Source organism: Leptonychotes weddellii, chromosome 2 (assembly GCF_054177405.1).
Source record: "Leptonychotes weddellii isolate Sample4059 chromosome 2, ASM5417740v2, whole genome shotgun sequence".
Lineage (NCBI taxonomy): Eukaryota > Metazoa > Chordata > Mammalia > Carnivora > Phocidae > Leptonychotes > Leptonychotes weddellii.
The window spans coordinates 147,942,929-147,962,714 of record NC_138370.1 but is presented as its reverse complement, the minus strand read 5'-3'; the positions used below and the strand labels follow the sequence as shown (position 1 = coordinate 147,962,714).

The window sequence follows — 19,786 nt, the reverse complement described above, 5'->3', positions numbered from 1 at the left end:
AAAAAAAAAAAATCATTAGGCTTGGGGCACGTGGGTGGCTCAGTCGGTTAAGCATCCGACTCTTGATCTCAGCTCAGGTCTCGATCTCAGGGAAAAAAAAGATCATTCGGCTCAACAAAGGTGTGGTGGCTTTTGCCATCCTTCTCCACCCTCTAACTTGTTCTCTATATGGATAGGCTGTAATTAATATACCTAAAAGTCAAAGAGCTAATGAAAAGGAAAAGGATCGGGACAGACAATATTCGAGTTTTGTGGGAGACAGGTACAACTCTGTACATGAGGTGAGTGCTCATGGCTAACTGGGAGACAACACGGTAGAAAGGGCACAGTCTGAATCTGGGCTCTATCACTTATGTGAACTGTATGACCCAAGCAAGGTACTCAATCTCTCACCCTCAGTTGCTTCCATGTAAAATGGCACAAAGCTGGGACCTTTACAGAGGGCGTTACGATTAAGGAATCCTTGCAGAATGCCGAAAACTGGCCTAGCAACACTGAAGGCGTTCAGAAATGTTCGTTCCCTTTCCTGTTTCTTGCTTTAATAAAACAGAAGGATGTGTACAGATTTCAGGATACATTTTATCTGCAAGTCTAAATCCTAATGGATTTCAAAATTTTAAGTAATCTCAAATTCACGACCCCAAGATCAAGAGTTGCACGCTCTGCCGACCGAGCCAGCCAGAAGCCCCTAAATCCTAATGGGTTTTAAATGTCCATTAGCACTGTTGGCACCACAGACAGTTTCCCTCCTTCAGAAATGTAACACAATCCACCTGCTTTTATATTAATGAGAAGATAAGTAATTCTTCAAAATTAGATATGAAGGTTAAAATTTACCAAATACGTTTCTTCTTAATCCAAGCACTTTAAAATAATTGATTCCATGGCTGATTTTTTTAAACTCTACTTAAACATCAATAGGTTCTTTAGTACAGTGTGAAACAGGCTGATGCTTCCCCACGGGAAGCATAAACTCCAGGTAGGACTCTTGAGTCACAAAGCCCAGAGATTACAGAACTAGCCCCTTTCGACCCAGTCATCTAAGAAAGGATTTCTCGTTTCCTCTGTGTAAGGTACCTTGCTTGGTCTGCACCACAACCCAGACCACACACTTCCAAAGCACAGATCTGTAAAGGGGCAGCTGTCGCATCATGGTGCACTGGACTAGGAATCTCTCCTGGGAGGTGTGTCCAGTGTGAGTCAAAACTGCACCTGATGAATTTCAGGCAGGCTCCCTCTCTCCTAAATTTCACCAAAATATCTTCAGCTGGGCCTATACCACACACTGCAAAAGATGCCTAAAAATTAAGTAGATTCAAAAGAGTGGGTCAACACCACAGGTATTTCAGATGGTATAAATTCACGCGCAGATAGTTCAGACAGAGATTCATGCAGATCGGACTCCAGAGGAAAGCCACTGAGTCAGAAATGCTGGGATCTGAGTGTAAAGAGTGTGATGTTATCAGTGCGCCTTTATACTGGATTGGCCGAGCTGCTTCAGCTGGCCGCCCTATTACAATTAAAATCGTAAGCAAATGAGTAAAAATTGTTTCTTAGAGAGAAAATGAGTCTGGGAATCAGAAAACAAACTGTAACCAGTGATAAAGCTAATTATTTAATTGTCACCAGCATTTAAAATGTACAATTAAGGCTGAAAGCCATTCATTTTACGACTAAAACCATCTGTTACGATCCTTTTTCAATTTCATGAAATACCTAAATAGTCATCCTCCATTTTTGCTTGACTGGATGCTTTCATTGTCTTCATCCCGTCTCAGTCTCCCATGCTGGGTTCGGGGGTTCACGTGGACCCCTCTACCAGCTCTGTCAGCCCCAGCGCCCCCCCGCCCCTTCTCTTGTGGGCAGATCTGAGTTACTAGCCTCCTGGCTCCATGGCACTTGACAAAGGCCTGAGGGCAGAAGGACGCCAGCCCATGAGCACCCCGCACCGGCTCTTGCCTTCCCTCCTTCCCTCCCCTCTCCACTCAAAGGTGTCCTTTAAGTCAGCTGGCTCCCTTCCCTGTGCCTCGCCTTGGCCACCTAGAGCCCAGCTCATCCTCTGCTTCATTCTTCACCCGGCAACTGCGTGTTTACCACGTGTAAACAACAGGGAACTCCCACTGCCTCCCGCAACACCACCTGCTTCTCCTGGACCCCTAGCGTCTGGCTAGTCTCGAAGTCACCGTGACCCAGTGAGGAGGCTAAACCCCAGCCCTAGGCTCTTAATCTACCACCAAGACCTTGCCCCAACTGTATATCTGACCCCCATTTCTTTTCTTTTCTTTTTTTTTTTAAAGATTTTATTTATTTGAGAGAGAGGGAGAAGCAGATCCCCCCGCTGAGCAGGGAGCCCGACGCAGGCCCGATCGCAGGACCCTGGGATCATGACCTGAGCCGAAGGCAGATGCTTAAGCCACCCAGGCGCCCCTATGACCCCCATTTCAATCCAGCTTTGCTAGCTCATTTCCCTCAGTCTAAAAAATGTGTGAGTTTCCCCCCCCCGCATAAAACAAGAAGCAAACCCCCTTACTGTTGTGCTTTGAACTACCCCTTCCCTGTCAGACCTTGGTCGACTTTCAGGGTCTCTGCGTCTTTTTCCTCCTGGCCACCTCTCAGTCCAGTGTGGTCTTATACTTTTACTCACAGCACCTTTTACACCACAACTGGCTCACGTGTCTCCCTCTGTAGCTAAGCTCTGTAATGCAAGGATCGGATCTCACTCGAACTTTCCAGAGTCCAGCCCATGAACGGTGGGTTGAATTAAATGAAGAATCGGTGCTTCAAATTCAGTATTGCTCATCCCCAGCCAGGCGATTCTCTACCACGTCCCAAGGCATCTGCTCCTGCTTACTCCACTGCCACACTCCTGGTTTAGACCCTCCGGAACCCAGGTGTGGACCAGTATAATGGCTTCCTGGCCATTGTCCTTTCAACCCATCCCCTCCTTTAGTCTCTCTTTTTGGGGGAGTATGCTTTTAAAACCCAGTATCAATTCATCGCTCCTGCTTAACAATGTTTGCTGAAGATAAACACGCTGGCATGACGTCACCTCCTTTTCTCAGTTCCAGCTATCCAACTTGCTGCTGCTAAGAATTAGCACCCACCCCAGGTCTTGATGCCTACATTCATACTGTTCCCTCAGTTTTTCTAGAACTTTTTTGGGGCGCCTCGGTGGCTCAGTCATTAAGCGTCTGCCTTCGGCTCAGGTCAGGGTCCCAGGGTCCTGGGATCGAGCCCCGCATCGGGCTCCCTGCTCCGCGGGAAGCCTGCTTCTCCCTCTCCCACTCCCACCCCCCCTGCTTGTGTTCCCTCCCTCGCTGTGTCTCTCTCTGTCAAATAAATAAATAACATCTTAAAAAAAAATAGAACTTTTTCAGTGCCCAGCATCATAGATGCTCAAAGGACATTTGCAGAATGAAGAATGAGGTATTTTTGTTTGAAATCCTATATGTGGTATAAAGAGCGTGGCTGTGTCACCTGAAAAACTCGGGGCTGAACGCAGGCTTTGTCTCTTATCGCCTTTCCTCTGAGCCTCTGTTTCCTCATAAATAAAACAGAACTAACCACCCTACAAATGGTCGTTGTAAGGACTAAGTTCACAGATACAAATTAAATATATAAGACCGACGTGCTGAAACCAACTATGTGAAATAAAAATCATTCAACACACTGCATTTCTTAAGTCCTAAGCTGGTTCTAAAGAGCACCAACTCCTACACGCCCAACATTTCCTGACCGTATACTGAAGTTAATCAGGGATCGAGAATTAAGACTCCTCCAATCTGCAGCTTTGACGATCCCTGCTCTCAGGGGTACCGGAGTCCCTACAGAATGCGGCTCCATCGGCCCGGCTTCCTGTCGGCGCCCTTGGCCGCTGAGATGGCCAGCTGCTCGCCACGATGGATCGCGTCCGCAGGACTGGGGGCGCGACCCAGCAGAGCGTCCCTTTAGAGAGGAGACCTATTTTCCTTCAAAGGAGGAGCTCCGCACTGATTTCCTGCACACAGCACGAGAGCAGAGGCGCAGAGCCGCGGCAGTGCCCCGCAGGGACCACTCACCATGCAGGCGGCCTGCACCGCCTCCGACACGTTACCCGCGTTAGGCTCGCACCAGAAAACATGGCACTCGAAGCGCTGGTTCCCGGTGTCCATGATGAAGGCAAACGTATGGACATCCTTCCCGACGCCCATGAAGGACAGGAATCGCACGCGGCACTCCACCAAGACTTCCTCTTCATTCTGCAAGACACGCTGTTGAGCAGCCCACTCTCTGTGAAGCCGGGCAACAGTCCTACTAAACGGGCTCATTTCTTAAACCGCAGAATCAAGCCCGGAGCGGAGCAGAGAGACACTGGCATTAAAAATATATAGCTTGCCTGGATTTAGCAAGCACTCGTATTTTTCTAGAAAGGCGAGTTTCTAAATGTGTCTGGAGAGGCCATCCCTGCTATGCGGGCGTCTCATTGACATTTAGTCTGCTCCGAACTTCGCTGCGGTTGCGTGTGTTCTGTTCTCTGGCTACCACACTGCGGGCCTGGGCGTCCACAGTGGGCAGCAGCGGGGTCACGCAAACTCGGTAGGCTTTGCTCATACAGGGCACCCGGCGGCTCAAAACCCGTTCGGCCAGGCGAACCCACTGGAAACCTCAGGGCACCAAGAGAAAATGAGCCACGGCATCTCTTTTCGTCCGGTTCTCCTTCCCATGCTAAATAGTACGCTGAATCGTATTTCTATCTAAAACCGTGTAGAAAAGCTGCCAAATCACTACCCCCCTCCCCAAACTGGTGTCCATATGGTATCCATATGATGCAGGGTAAAGAAATGTTCGGAATTCATTCTTATGAACACCACATCCTCTGCAGCAACCATATGCAATTTTTGAATTAGTAAACACATCCAGAATGTTGACTTTTGGATCATTAACTCTTGACTTACTAAATATTCACTCAGGTGCTACAGAATTCTTTTATAGCAAATGAAAGGAGCCTGAGGCGCCATGAAGTTTTCTTGGGAGAAACGATGTTTAGGAGGTTTAGGCTGAGATCCGGGTAAGGGTTGGGCGGGGGGGTGGGGGTGGGCACAGAGGGAGCAGCACTTGCAGATGCTGAGGGAGAAAAGGGCGTGACACGTTTAAAGACTTAAGAAGATCCAGCCTGGCAGGCTGAGAGGCAGGGTCAGTGAGCATCTGACTCCTAACTCCTTCTGCGAAGGTGCATTGGGCTCAAAAGTGAGCTCCCCGTGGACAGAATCAAGAGTACGCCAATGCCTTGGGGTCTTTCCATGACAGGTGCCTCACAGAGGGAGAATTGAAAAGTGGTCAGGAGTCTGGAGCAGACTGCTGGACTGAATCCTGAGCTTGCTGCTTCTAGCTGTTGTGACCACAGACACTTATTCGATTGGGACAGTCTGGTCTGAGGCTAATGCTGGCCTCTCTCAATGACCATCAGCCCCTGCTGCTCCTGACAGAACAAACCCCAGGACCTCCCACAACCGAAGCAGCTCCTGCGCCCCAACTCCAGACAAAGAGCCCGGTCCACACTGAAGCCTGGAGAGTAGCCAGAAAACCAAACCCTACAAGGAGTGACTGACGGTGTCATACAGGTACCTCTAGCAAATGATTTCCATCTCTGGGGCGCAAGAGGAAGAAAGAATTGGGAGCACCAGGAGAGAAGCTTCTTAGTTCAAAGAAAAGCACAGTGATGCAGAGATCCAGACACAAAGGCAGGAAAAAAAGCTGTTTTTTTAAAAATGTAGGCATCTTACTCACAATTAAGCATAACCACCCCTCCCCCTGCCCCCCCCCCCAAAGGTCAAGCCTTGGCTACGTGTCTGTGTTTCACGGGAGATTACCGTAACCCACACAGACCAACCCCATGTCTGATCCTGCTTACCTTTTCACTGATGACGGTCACAGTAGCATCTGCCACATTCATGTTCACCGACGGCCAATCCTCCTTGTTGGATGAGGTCATAAGATTTTCTATGGCATTGTTCAGAGTATCCATTCCTGTGGATGGAACAGATTGCTGAACAAGGTCCTAAAGCCATTTATCACTCTCCAGCGTGGGCCCAAATCACCCAGTAGCAGCTACACCCAAACTGATCTTTTTTCTTTTTTTTTGTAGCCCCAGAAGACATTTTGAGCATTTCATTGCTTAAAAGAAAAAAAAAATGCCAGCTTTTTCAACAGAAAGAAGGGTCATGAGAACCCCTGGAGAGGTGTAGTGGGTGATGTCCAGTCTAACTGGACCACGGTGCTACTTTCTCTCCAAAGAGTCCCTAGCCCCGAGTATACAGATAGTACTTAAACAAATGTTACCTCTTCCTAAGCAAGGAGCCTTGGGAAGAGGAACGGAACAGAAGCCAGCACTCGCTAGAATACCCCAATCTTCCTCCACCTTACTTCGCCACTTAAACGAGGCCAAGTGCGGAAGGCCTTGTACGTGAGCAGGATGCGCTGTGCAAGGGGCCCTCCGGCTGAGTGCTGGCAGTGCGTGGGGGGGTGGGGGTGGGAGAGCGATTCTACTGAGCCCTCAGTCACATACGGTTTACTCATCTGAAGGGTACCACGTGCGAGTTTATAGTGTGTTCACAGAGTGGTGCAACCATCACCACAATCAATTTTAGAACATTTTTATCACCCCGAGAAGAAACCCTGTACATTTTCGGGGTCACCATCTAGTTCTTCCCAGCCCCCTGGTCCTAGGCAATTACTGATTCAATTTCTATCTCCAGAGGGCTGTCTCTTCTTGACGTTTCGTACACATGGAATCACACAGTACGTGGTTCTTTGTTTCTGGCTGCTGTCGTGCGGCATCCTGCCTTCTCGGCTGATCCATGTCGTAGCACATGTCAGTACTTGATGCCTCTTTACCACCAAATAAAATTACACGGTATGGCGGCATCACAGTTTTATTTTATTTTTTGGCAGGATCACATTTGATTAATCTGTTTTGTCAGTTGACGGACATTTGTTCCCACTTTCTGACTATGATGAATAAGTGTAGCTGCGAATGTTTGTGTGGACGGATGTTTTAATTTCGCTTGGGGATATGCCCAGGAGCAGAACTGCTGAGTCCAGTGGTAACTGTGTGTTTGACCTGCCGGACTTTTTTCCAAAGCAGCTGTACCATTTCTCCCAAGCAGGGCATGAGGGTTCTGATTTCTCCTCAGCCTTTTCTACCCAGGGAAAGGCTCCATCTCCCAGCCTCCTGTCAGCTTGGTAAGTTCTAACCCCTGGGATGGGAGTTGACTGCGGGCTGTGCTGCTTTGGGGTCACCCCTGAAAAGGAAAGCACAAGGGCTCCCTCAGCCTTTTCCCCCTGCCCAGTGGTCAACAAGGACCAGAGCAGGCACCCCGGCCCCAGAGACAGAAGCTCCCTCCGAGAAGAGCAGAGCCCTCCAGAGCCCTGGATCACGCGTCTCGGGACAGCTGCGTGAATGAGAACTATGTGTCTGCCTCGTTCGAGTCCCTCCGTTCTGCGGACAAGATGACCGAGCAGCTTAGCCTGTCCCCTACTGCTCTTCTGATCAGGACCGTTTACGTGCTGTGGCTGCTCACAGGGCAGGGGCCTGATTCAAGACCAGGAAAGGGGACAGAACAGCCCCCACCCTCCGGGCAGGGGGGGCTCCCCCCACGGGCTCCCGAACACTCGCACAGGGAAAGGACGTAAGTGCTGCACGTACCGACTGGCTTGTCGACGGGTAACATGCCCAAGTACCACACGTGGAACCTCTGCACCAGCTCAGTCTTTGGTGTCGGAAAATCTACTACAGAGAACAAAAGCAACAGATCTTTCGCCATGGTTCCAGCACACACGTCTACACAGCCGCCGCTCTGCGTATGGTCTGGACGGCCCGGGGCCCCCCTCCCCTGCGCCACGGCGCCCCGCTTCCAGAGGAAGAGGCAGCTCCCGTGCTGGGAGAAGAGCCTCTCTCCCAGCAGACGCCGGGGCCCCCCCAGCCCACCGAAATCCCGGTCAGCCTTCCCTTCTGGCAGGGGAGGCGCGGGGGAGCGCCGAGGGCACCGCGTGCATTCGAGCCGCCACCATCTGACACATGCTGAACACCGGCTTCTGATGGCCTGCTTGATGCCCAGGGAAGACTTCATCACTCAGGGCACAGAGGCACGAGGAGGAACTACACAGAATCCCCCCAAATATCTGTATTTTTATTTCACGACAGAGGTATAACCGTCCTGACAGAGAGCATTCTGTGTTTCAGGTGTACAACACGGTGACTTGATATTTGCATATATTGCAAAAACAATCACCAGAGTAAGTCTGCTTAACATTCATCATTATACTTAAGAACAACATTTTTTTTCCCCACATCAACCCATATATTTTTAAACTAGCTGGTTCTTATCCCACGCTGTACCTGAGTTACAAAACCACTAAAGGTAATATTCTTTCATCTTGTCCAGGAACAAGAAGACTCATCCTGGCCTTTTGTGCCTCATCCTATTGACACAACATTAACTCTGTGCCCAGGAGGACCCCTGGTGCTTGCTCAGCGAGCATCTGTTGGCTTGAGCATGGCTTCTCAGGAAGCAGGGAAGGGCCTCTGGCTCTGACTAGGACGGACCGCGGGACGGCGCCAGCATGAGGAGAGTGGCCGCCGCTGACCTACCTTGTAAGGGCACGTCGAGGTTCGCATTGGCTCTTTCCTGTAAGGAGCTGCAGGCCAGGGCTTTGGCATTCTTCCGTTCGGCCATAATCTGAAGAAGAGAAAACACACCTGCGGTCCGTGGCTACAGACCCCATGTCTTCAGCTATTCCCGCCAGGCGAGGGTCTGAGCTGACCTGGCTTCCGAGTCAAACAGGCTTTAGTCTACGGCCTGACTTCCCACCCCTGTATCGCTGAGCTGTTTTGAGAACTATGCTCCTTTCCCCAGGGGTAACAGGCGAGGGACTATCCCTCCGAGTTGCAGTCTCCTGACTGCTCGGAAATGATTCCTCCATTCAGCAGGCTCCCGCCTCTAGTGAAACAACCCAAACAGATACCCTCTGCTGGCCCACGGTTGCCCACAGCAACGGACTTTTCCCATTGCTCCTGAATGCTGAACACTCTTTTCAGGGCTCTGGGGATAGTGTTTGTAGGTTCAAATCCCACCTTCGCTACATACTAGCTGTGTGACCTTGGGCCAGTCACCCAACGTCTTGTGCCTCATTTCTTCTTCGCACCTGGGAATCCTAGTATTTACGTCCCCAGTGATAATGTTATGTCAGTTCTGAGGATTCAGTGTCAGCGCTCGGAAATATTCGCTGCTATCAGGACTGTTCCCAAATCTGTCAGCTGTCTACTGAATTGGTGGTCTGCTGCGAGGGGCCATGAGCATCACCTTTCGCTCCTCTTCGCTCAGTGCTGTTGGTTTAGGGACTGAAAGAACGCCCCCCTTCAGTGACCCCACAAGTCACTCACATCTTCATTCCCAGCCCCAAGCTTTGCATTCCAGGTGGAACAGAAGTCGCTTCGGGCCCAGAGCCCCCCGCCAGCCCTCTCGCGGTCCGTGCCTGGGACGGTGGGCCAGAGGGCCGCTACCAACAACAGCCGTACATTTTACCGAGCACTTCCTCTGTGCTAGGCCGTGTTCTGGCGGCTTGACACGAGAACACAAGCTCCACAAGGACAAAGATTTTCTCCCCCCGTTTAGTCTCTGCTGTGTTCTCAGAACAGTACCTGGCACGTAAATGGCGTTCCGAGCTATCGGCTGCCGTGACTGAATGAAGGCAGGGACAAGGAGGAAGCGCGCTGCACGGGCCTGTCGACGCCAGAGTGGGATAGAGGGTGGTCGCCGGGATTAGAGCAGCAGACCGGTCCCAGCTCCTACCCATCCCTTAGGAAACGTGGCTGGCACCTGCTTTGCTTCTGCTGCTCAGACACCGGGCTACAGCCTGGGCAGGGAGCTGAGGGAGCACTGTCACGAGGCCGCGTCTCGGCATCCGCCTCAAACTAGAAAGGTGACATCCAGCAGAGTTGACGGCCAAGTCCCATGTTCAGATTAAGTCAGTCTGGGGAGTGGAAAGGCCTGGCCGCAGGACATCCATGACAGCGCCCTGGGGATCTGGCCAACAGCTATTTGAACACAAGCCGGCAGGTGATGTGGTTGCTAAAAACATCAATCACCCCTGTACTGTACTCCTTGGAGGTCAAGGGACAGAGTGGCCCGTGGTCTTTTCTCCACTGGCTCGCCCATGGGACACTGTGTTCCTTCAGGGGGACCCCACTAGAGTATGCAGGAGAAGAGGGGTAGGAGCCTCGTAACCTTGGGACCCAAAAGAGATGGGGCTTCTGGAGAAAGGAGGAAGACAGGAGCAGGAAGACTGGACAGAGAGCTATCTAGCACCCCCAAACGTACAGGAACAGCCAGCAGCTTCAGATGTCTTCAAACACTAAAGGGCTGGCCGGGCAAAGAGACTAAAATGGAGGAATCTTTCTCTGTTGCTATAGATCACACATCTCACGTAACTACGTGGAGATTCTAGAGAGGGTGATTTCAGATCTACGCAAGGATGAACTCTAGAACAGCCAGAGCTGCTGATTAATAGCACAGTCTCCTGAAAACTACAAGACCCTGTTAATGGAGGTCAACAGAGGTCCCAGGCAGAGGATGGGGATGTTTCTGTCAGGACTGCTCTGCTGGAGGGAAGGAGGGGGGGCAGGTCCGGCGATGCCCAGCTGCCTGTCCTCATTCTGAGGCTCTGAGGCTCCGTGACTCTGCCTAAGCCGCAGAACGTCACCAGCGTGAGACCCAGACCACACCTGCTTCCCTGCTCAGGCGGCGAGAAAAGACAGAGAGACGCACCACTGCGTCCTGACCCACCTTACCTTGGAACAGATTTCGTGGAGACTTGTGGCGATGGCTTTTGCTGGTGTGTCACATCGAAACACATGACATTTCAAAATTCTTGTATCTTTGTCTCTTGCTACATAAGCAAAATCTCTGTGCAAACAACATTTATCAGTGCATTAGAAAAGGAACCTCTAACAGCACACGTTCTAGTTACAAGTGTTAGCTGAGCAAGCAGCCAGCAGGTCAGCGGTAAACAGAGTATGTATGTGATGGTTAAAAACAAAATTCAAACTTCAACAGCTACCTAAAAAACAGAGGGACAACTCCATGGATTTGAGAATTCGTTGCTGAGTAAAATAACTACAATGTTTCCCAAAGTCAGGGCCCTGAGCTCCTGGAATCTCTTACAGCCCCTAACAAAAACCGGTATTTTTTATGAGCCTTCTATCTCGAGTAACAACAAATACTGTGATTATAGAAGAGAACTGTGACAAGCGTGGTGGCGCAGTGGGGGCAGAATGAGAGGCTCTGATGTGTAAACGTGCCCGGAGAATGAGCAGACCCCCAGCCGCTGGAGCGAGGGGACGGGTGGTCCCCGGGTGGCCTGCCCAAGGACGCAGCACAGACTGAGATCCCATCAAAGGCATTTGACCCCGTCCAGTGGCGCTCCACTCCAGAGCTCAGGGGGACAGTGGCGGCTCCCTCTCTGCTGAGAGCTGAGAGCTCACATACCTCGGGGAGTGGGTGTCTGGCGCTGGACTCGAGCATCTGCTTGACCGAAGACAGGGATAATGACTGGGACGGTACCCGGGCCGTACGACTCAAGTTCTCACCGTATTATCGGAGGACAGTGGTTTAAAGATCAAAGTGTTTAAGAAGAATACATGCCCGGGTCTACCCATCTGGATCACAAAGATTTCTTTGTAGATGTTGCTTAAGCCAGGACACTGTAAACATCACCGCAGATGAATGGGCTTTTAAGGATTCCTCTTAACGAAAAGAACTGGCGGTCTGTTCAGACGATGATAACCACTTTCCTCAAGGTATCCTTGGCTTCTTTGGGGAGGCATAGGGATCTTGCCATCGTGAAGACGGAGGAGGTCAGCCTGCCCCGTGTCGCGTGCCATGCGCGGTGGGGCTCCCCAAGCCCGGCTGCAGGTCAGGGCACTTCAGCCTCAGCCTGTCCACACCTGCTTCAATACCTGCTCCCCCCGCAACCCTCTCCTTCCTCATCCTCTATCTCGGTTGGTGTCCTCCAGGCTAGAACCCAGAGGCCTTCCAGCCTCCCCCATCCTCCCCCCAACTCCCCACGTTTGGCCTGTTTTACCTCCTGAAAAGATCCTGAACTCATCCTCCCTTGCAGCCCTACCACCTCTCAGGCATTCTCCCTACGTGTGCTCGCACTGTCTTTTCGCCCTTGTCGCGGTGCGGGACTCAGAGCTGGGCGGGCATCCTTCCCAGCGATGCCATGGCAAGCCGGACACACTGCCCTCACCACCGGGTACGTCAGTATGTTTATGAGTTTGTATTCCCGACGCCTTGAAGCTCTGTGAAGATGATCTGGACCGCAGTTACCCCCAGTACCCAGTCTGGGCCTGGCCATACAAATACTAACCGAGTGCTCCTTCCTCCTTTAGGAATAGGGGCTGCATCCCAATTTCCTGCGGGTAAGCTGGCTCTTGGTCAGAGGTGCCAACAGTCTTTTTTTATAAATTTTTTTTTTAAGATTTTATTTATTTGCGAGAGAGACAATGAGAGACAGAGAGCATGAGAGGGAGGAGGGTCAGAGGGAGAAGCAGACTCCCTGCTGAGCAGGGAGCCCGATGCGGGACTCGATCCCGGGACTCCAGGATCATGACCTGAGCCGAAGGCAGTCGCTTAACCAACTGAGCCACCCAGGCGCCCCAGAGGTGCCAACAGTCTTCAGGACTGTGGGCTGAGGGGGGTAGGTCTGGGCGAGGAGCTGGGTCCAGACTCAGGGGTGAGCACAGTCTTGTTCTACACTGTGTTCCTAAGGCCTTCCCATTCTAGTCTCAACCACCATCAAGACAACATATTATTTAAAAAGGAAATGAAAGAAGGCCTCCCCTCTGGAGACCACGCTCAAGGAAAGCCCTGTTTCTGGCCCCCAACTCTCTGGATTCTTCTTTCCTAGATGGATCCTAAAGGAATATATGTGGTGTCTCACCACACACAAGCATCTTCCTTCAAAATTCTATGTTCAGCTGCCATTTTTCTGAGGCCAAATCTCTTTGGGTCTATGATCACCCACATGAAGTCCAAAACCTGTCTGGATTTCTAGAGTTCCAGAATTTGTCCCACCTACTCTTCCAGCACCCTTATTCCAACCACGGAGCTCTCCCCTCTGTTCTGGAAAGGCAGGTCTCCACTCATGGTATCTCCCCTCGCTTGGTGACCCCTCCCTGGTCTCCTCAAACTATCTGACAGACCCTGCCCCATCCACTCTGTATGGTCCATCCAGCTCAAAAGCCTGCTTGGCCCGCTGGGCCCCAGGACCTTGCTTGTGTCTAAACACTTACAGTATTTAATTCTGCAGCACAAAGGATAAGTAAGAGCTTGTCACACCCTCCTTCCTTTTTGTTCTTATCTCATTCCTGAGTCCACTGAGCTACACAACCTTGGGCAACGGAGTCTAACCTCATCTCCAAGTGAGAGAGTTGAGAAACATGATTTCCAAGGTTCCTGTCCAGCTCTGACATTCGATGAGGTAAGCTTCCAAGACCGAGCCTGCTCTTCGGGACTGCCGGCCAGCCTGCAAGGTTACCATCCGGGAGATGGAACCAGCCCTGATCTAGAAGCCATGGATCATCGTATCAAACTGCAGCTCTGTGCCCTCTGTTCTTTCATACGCGGCCCCTGAGGAGTAATTTTTTAAAAAAAATTATTATTATTAATCTTCATTTTCTTCTGGCTCCAGGGAAAGCGATTAATGCCTAAGGCAACAACCTGGAACCCACATCTTCCCAAAGGAGGAGCTTGGCGGCCGCAGGCTTTGTCTGGGGGATTCTGACAATTCTTTTTTACAGCTTTGTCTTTTCCTGTCGCCGCTCAGGTACCAGGCTCATAGATCAGGGAGGTAGGAATCTGTCAGTTCCTGACAGCGAGTGAGTCCTGCAACTAGCCCTCCAGGGCTTTCATCGGCTTCCCAGGAAAAAACAGGAGTTCTCGCCTCACTGTGGAGGTCAAGCGACTGGCACGTCTCTCTTATGTGATTCCCCCGAGACCTGTCCCGAGCCACGCTAAACACCCCACACGGGGATCTGGAAGAGGCAGCGAGTCCTTTCTTTCAGACCTGGGGCAGAGGCAAGTTGAACAACTTCCTTTGTGTGCAATGAAATGCATGGCTGATCTAATTTCATCCTTATTCAGAATGAAACCCAAACATTGCTTAACTGGTGTTTCAAAAGCTCGGCACCTCATTTCTGAAAAAGGCTGCTCTAGGAGACAGAATGAGGACCCTTCTAAGATGTTCACAGCCTAATTCCTAGAATCTGTGAATGGGTCACCTCACATGGCAAAAGGTGATTACATTAAAGATCTTGAGATGGGGCTGTTATCCTGAATTCTCTGGCTGGGCCCAACACAATTACAAGGGAAAGAAGGACTTGGCTCCTAAGGGACAAAATGGGAGCAGGGGCCGCCAGCCAAGGAAAGCAGGCAGCCTCTGAAAGCTGGAAAAGGCAAGGAAACGGCTTTTCTCGGGAGTCTTTAGCCCTGCTGATGCGTGATTACACCGGGGACACTCATTTTAGATTTCTGATCTCCAGAACCGTAGGAGAATAAATCCGTGTTGCTTTGAGCCACTGTTTGTCATAATTTTTTAAAACAGCCATCGGACTAAGAGAGCTGCCAGTAGGCTTTATATTCTCACTAAACTAGATACGATTAAAGACTTACATTTAAAAAAAAAATTCCCTTCCCTTCCACAGATGCCTTCTGAGCCACTATTACGTGCCAGGCAAACACAGACAAGGTTCAGCCTGGGAAGCCCACTAAGGATACAGGTGCCCAGTGAGATTGGAGGTGCATCCTTAAGTATCATAAGGACCTCAGCAGGGTGAGAAGGGCAGTGGATGGTTCAGAGAAGGTTCAGTGAGCAGAGCAAAGGCACGGAGGTAAGAGAGTCCACAGAGTGTTCGGGAGAACTGTGGTCCTATGCAGACGCTGAGGCCCGGGGGCGAGGGGCCAAGGTGGGACCGCGGGGAGGCTGCATCTGTGCCCTGGCAGCCACCTGGCCCTCTGAGCCTTGTGATACGGCACGTGACCCCGTATAACATGTGCTTTAAAAAGTTTCTTTGGGTAGGATAATGTGGGTCGAGGGAGGCGCCCACGGGGGCGGTTGCTGCTCAGTGTCCAGGTGAGACGATGAGCCCGGAGCAGGCTAAGTTAGCATCTGGGACAACAGGGTAGAGGAGACACAGGGAAAGGAGGGACTGGAAGGATGGATGTGGCAGATGGGAGGGAGAACCCAGAATAACTCGCGGGTCCCTGCTGGGCCAAGTCAGTGCCCTCGCGATGGGGCCGGGAGGAGGGGGGGGATTTGGTGAAGGAAGCTCACGAGTGCCAGGTGCCTGAGGGCCACCCCGATGGCAGGGCCCACCAAGCACGTGGACACTTGGTCTGTGAGCTCGGGCCTGTGGTCTGGGCTGGAGACACGGACCCGGGGGACAGCTGCAGTCAGGGCAGCAGATGAGAGCGTAGAGAATGAGAAAAGACAAAATGAGGCCTGGACCGGAAAAGAGAGGCATTTAAAGGCCTAGTAGAGGCAGAGGGCCCAATGAAAGGGTAGAGAAAGAGCGTCGGGGACAGGCTGGTTCCAAAGGCATCAAAAAAAGAGGGTTTCAGGAGAAAACCCCAGGGCTGGCTGTGGAGGCCGTGTGGCAGGAGACCGGCCATTTGGTCTTAGCCACAGGAGGGGAGGGAGATCTGTGGTGACCTTGGCCTCCTGGGTCTCTTCCCCGGAGGGGGGAGCTTGGGTCCCAGCTTCAGGAGACTGAGGAGTGTGGGAGTTACAAGAACACAGTACATCTGCCTATTTTTTCCCCCCTAAACTTCTCATTCTGGGACCTCTCAAATACACACAGAAGTAGAGAGGACGGTCCCCATGTCCCATCATCCAGTTTCAACAACGATCAAAACGTTGCCCAACTCAGCCTTTCAGAGAGAATTTTTCCAATCAGTGTCAGGATTCTGTAAGACCTCCAGGCTAACATGTAAGAGCAATCTGACCTTTTCTAGAGATCTTCCTGTATTCTGAGCGGGACGAGAAACCTCCACAGCTACAGTGTTCCCGACAGACTGCAAACCTAAAAGGCTGCGGCCAGTTTAGGGCCACACATGTGAATTTGGGAGGAAAACACCATGTGCCACGGAGCATCACACAGCCAGGCGGCGCCCGCGGTGGCTCTGAAACTGTGTGAGGGTGAGGGTCGGCCTGCTGCCGGGGCGTTTTAGGAACCTTCGCCTACAGAGCCCTCCACGCTCTCCTGCCCACCACTTCTTTCCTCAGCGCCGCCAGGAGCCCTGGGGCTGCAGCTACCTGGCTCCCACAGCTCAGCTCAGATGGGCTCAGATGGGCCCGTACGCCTTCCCCCGGTTGACCAGGCATCCCAATGGTCGTGCCTCCTCCCGGGCTTCAGTGTGTTCCTTTCAACCCACAAAGCTGGCCCAAATGATCTCTGAGGTCCAGTCAGAACACAGCTCCTATTTTTTTCCAACACGTTCTTCTAGATGCCTGTCTGAGACATTCTGTCTGACACTCAGCAGCAAGGACCACGTTTGTCCTTTGCTCTGGCTTGCTCCCTTTACAACGCTGGATGAGAAGCCGTTTGCTCAAAGAGGCTCTGGTCCAGTCCCCCCTTGCTCCCCACACACGGAGCCGTGCCCCACTTATTTCTTGCAGTCACGGGGATCACTGTGTCTCCTTTAAAAACCAGGAAGTGGAAGGTTTCTAGCTGTACCTCTCTGTGTCCCTTCCTTAAACTCTCACAGAAGTGAGCACCAGGAATCAACTACCTTTTGCCATTTGTTTACTGAGCCCTTGTGTTTCCCACTTTCTCTGTTCCTATCCTTTTGCTGTTCTCCCTGGTAATTATTCCCCCAGAGGACCAGCCTCCAGTTCTGTCAGGGAAAAATGTCAGTGCTAAGACATCTTACACGACAGCCTCAAATTTCTTAATGGCAAGGAAAAAGGACAAAAGAATGCTTTCATTGTTCTCAGTTGAACAGCATTTTAACCGCCCTGTAGGGGCTTAATCCATCTTTAGGGAATGAATGAAGAAAGATTCTTTATTCAAATGGGTTCTATTAAAAAAGAGCCAAGACAGAACTATTCACCCTTTCCCTAGATCTCTACCCTGCAACCCCCTTACATAAATGGAATTTGCTTTTGTTTCTCTCTCCTGGAAAGGAATTTATGTGGCACCTACAGACCTCTTAGTGGAGTTAGCCAGGCGAACATTTCAAAGCCCTGTCCACAGGAGCCCAGAGATGTGGGACCTAGAATATTTCAGTGATATGAAATCTTATTTACTTAACGAATCAGCCTGTTCCACTGCAGGAATGCTCCTGGTGAGCCAAAATATATAGTTTTTTCTAAATGATGAACTGCAACTTGCCTCCTGCAACTTCGGCTTGTGGGATCAAGCTTTGCCTTCTGAAGCAGCCCAGAAGGAGCGGACCCCGTCAGTTGCAGGACAGCCCAGGCTTGCCTGGGAGGAACTCTGTGCGCTCTTTTCTAGGAGCCTCCCCTCCATTCAGACTCTCACCAAATCTCCTCTGCTAGCGTTCCTTACCCAGGCGCCACAAAAAGACAATGTCTTCCACATAATCCGTGTTTGCTCACGTCAAATCCGTGCTGTCTGATGCTGGGAATTTGTGAAGGCTAGCACATGACAGGCATTCGGTTAATGGTAGTTGTCATTATCAATGAGGAAAAAGTCAAAAGAAAAAAGGCCCCCTTTGACATTCTGTCTCCTTATCCATGAGAGATGTTTAGTAAATATTTGCATTCGTATGAATTATATTGAGACTCGCTGAAATGTACCTTCAGACCCTTTCTTCCCGGCTCATCTTTCTGTAGAAGGTGTAAGCCACCACAGCCGTTACTACTGCAGAGGACAGGACGCACACGCAAGTAAGGACAAACGGCAACAAACACATCTGACCCAAACATTACATTTCTAGTCCTTTCTGACAGAGCGCTTTATCTCCACTTTGTTTTACCTGCACAGGGTCTGGAGGGAGAAGGAATCCTATTCTCAAGACTGTTTGCTCTTCTTTGCCTAACTGCTCTGACCTTCTGATTGTACTCTGACAATCTCATTTTGGGGGTGGGAGGAGAGAAGAGGAAGAAAGGAGATGAGAAAGTCGTCTTCCTAGACGGTCAATCCAGAATGTATAACACACACACTTGATTTTTTGTTTTGTTCTGCTTTTGTTTTTTTAGTTTTACCCAGTGGCATGTCAGTAGGCACTAACCTCACAAAGCTCACGCTCTAGCTTTGTCAACTCAACTCACTTTCTCCTTTGCAAGCTGAAGCAGATGCTAAGCGCCCCTTCAGAGGGCATCCCAGTAACTCATCACCTGGGTAAACACACATTCTCCACAGGGAATCCTTCACCAGGCGCTTCTGGGAGACACATAAGCTGTGTAAACAGATTAGAAATTCTACCTGCAAATAATCCAGGTGGCCTTGGCAGACCAGAATTCGTAGCCCTCTCGAGAACAGAGTCTTGCTGTTAATTTAATATTCAGAGTGACCTCTCCCCAGGGAGGAGACCGGAATAAATACAGAGGGGAGAAATTTCTGAAACATCTGAAAATATTCTCACCATTGGCTCAGACAGGACCTCTCATTATTTAAGATGAGGGAGCTCACATTCCTCATCCTCTGGACGCTTCCACCCCTTCCAGAGAGGCTAAAGCCTCCTCAAAGGTAATGAACGAGTCAATCAAGTTTGCAAATTCTCCTAACCATACCCTCGGGAAGACTGATCCCTGGAAGTGTTACCCACCCAGTCAATGCTGTCTCCCTTTCCCCTCCTCACCACTGAGCACGGAAATCAGCTTATCCTGAGGAGGGAAAATGGCCACCGCCAATGGAGACGGCTTGACTCCAACTGGGCAGGAGTTCACCCGAAATGGACCCCAACACAAGCAGGCGACTGCTTGTCTCTCTTCACTTTGCCAAGCAGTAATCATGACCATTCTTTCAAAAAGAGGAGTTTCAAAACTTCCTTTCTCCATCAAAAAATGGAGCTTTACCTAACTGTTAAAGCTGTGGAAGAGTGGAGCTTAAAGCCCCCAGTCAACCAACTGGACAGGCTGACGTTCGGAGCGCCAGAAACACACACATCGGAGGTACAAATGCCTGCCTTTCGCTTCAGAGTCGTATCCTTTCCATAGTTATGCTCATCTAGATGTGGGAAAGGAGGAGAAGAATTCCGTATCTTTTGGCTAATAATCGAGATTGAAATGGACTCAGTCCTTCCGGCTGTTAGCCTAGAGCCAACCCTCCCCAATGAAACTCTAGAGAATATATAACTTAATCAAGTCCTATTATGAACTCTTCAAGGAGCACAAAAAGCCTGACGCAACTTTAATATTTCTAATCACACTTCCTCCCCAGCATGTGGATTCGATGCCTCCCAGCCATTAGTGAGAGTGGCCACATTCCAGCTACACCTAATCACCCTGCCCATCACTGTCCCCAAACAGGGTCAAAGGCAATGTGGGGTCAGGGACCCAGATGCAATTCCATACTCTGTTTTAAATGAGGACACATAAGAATGATGATGATAAAAGGTTAAAGAGAACAAAGTTATGCCTCTCAAAGACAATGATGGCTTTCGCAGTGGCAACACGGCATGGAGAAAGCAAGTGAGCTTTGCCAGACACTTAAGACACCGACGAGGAGGGAGAAGTGAAAATCGGTTGGTTACCTCTCTCTGAATCCGGGCAGGCATGAGGG

General features: G+C 50.6%; 1 protein-coding gene across 19 annotated transcripts in view; it reads right to left on the bottom strand.

Annotated features, from left to right (window-relative positions):
* Positions 1-19,786, bottom strand: part of APBB2 (amyloid beta precursor protein binding family B member 2) — a 380,935-nt gene that overhangs the window by 27,557 nt on the left and 333,592 nt on the right. For 14 of the 19 annotated variants that reach the window (XM_081813013.1, XM_081813017.1, XM_081813015.1 and 11 more), the window contains 6 exons: positions 10,829-10,943; positions 8,630-8,717; positions 7,685-7,768; positions 5,891-6,006; positions 4,059-4,238; positions 47-1,298 (listed from right to left, as the gene is read on the bottom strand). In XM_081813013.1, the coding sequence (XP_081669139.1) occupies positions 1,041-1,298; positions 4,059-4,238; positions 5,891-6,006; positions 7,685-7,768; positions 8,630-8,717; positions 10,829-10,943 (841 nt within the window). In that variant the 3' untranslated portion in view covers positions 47-1,040. Of the gene's footprint in view, positions 1-43; positions 1,299-4,058; positions 4,239-5,890; positions 6,007-7,684; positions 7,769-8,629; positions 8,718-10,828; positions 10,944-19,786 lie in introns of those variants that run through there. The other 5 variants (XM_081813028.1, XM_081813022.1, XM_081813029.1 and 2 more) reach the window with 4 other exon arrangements.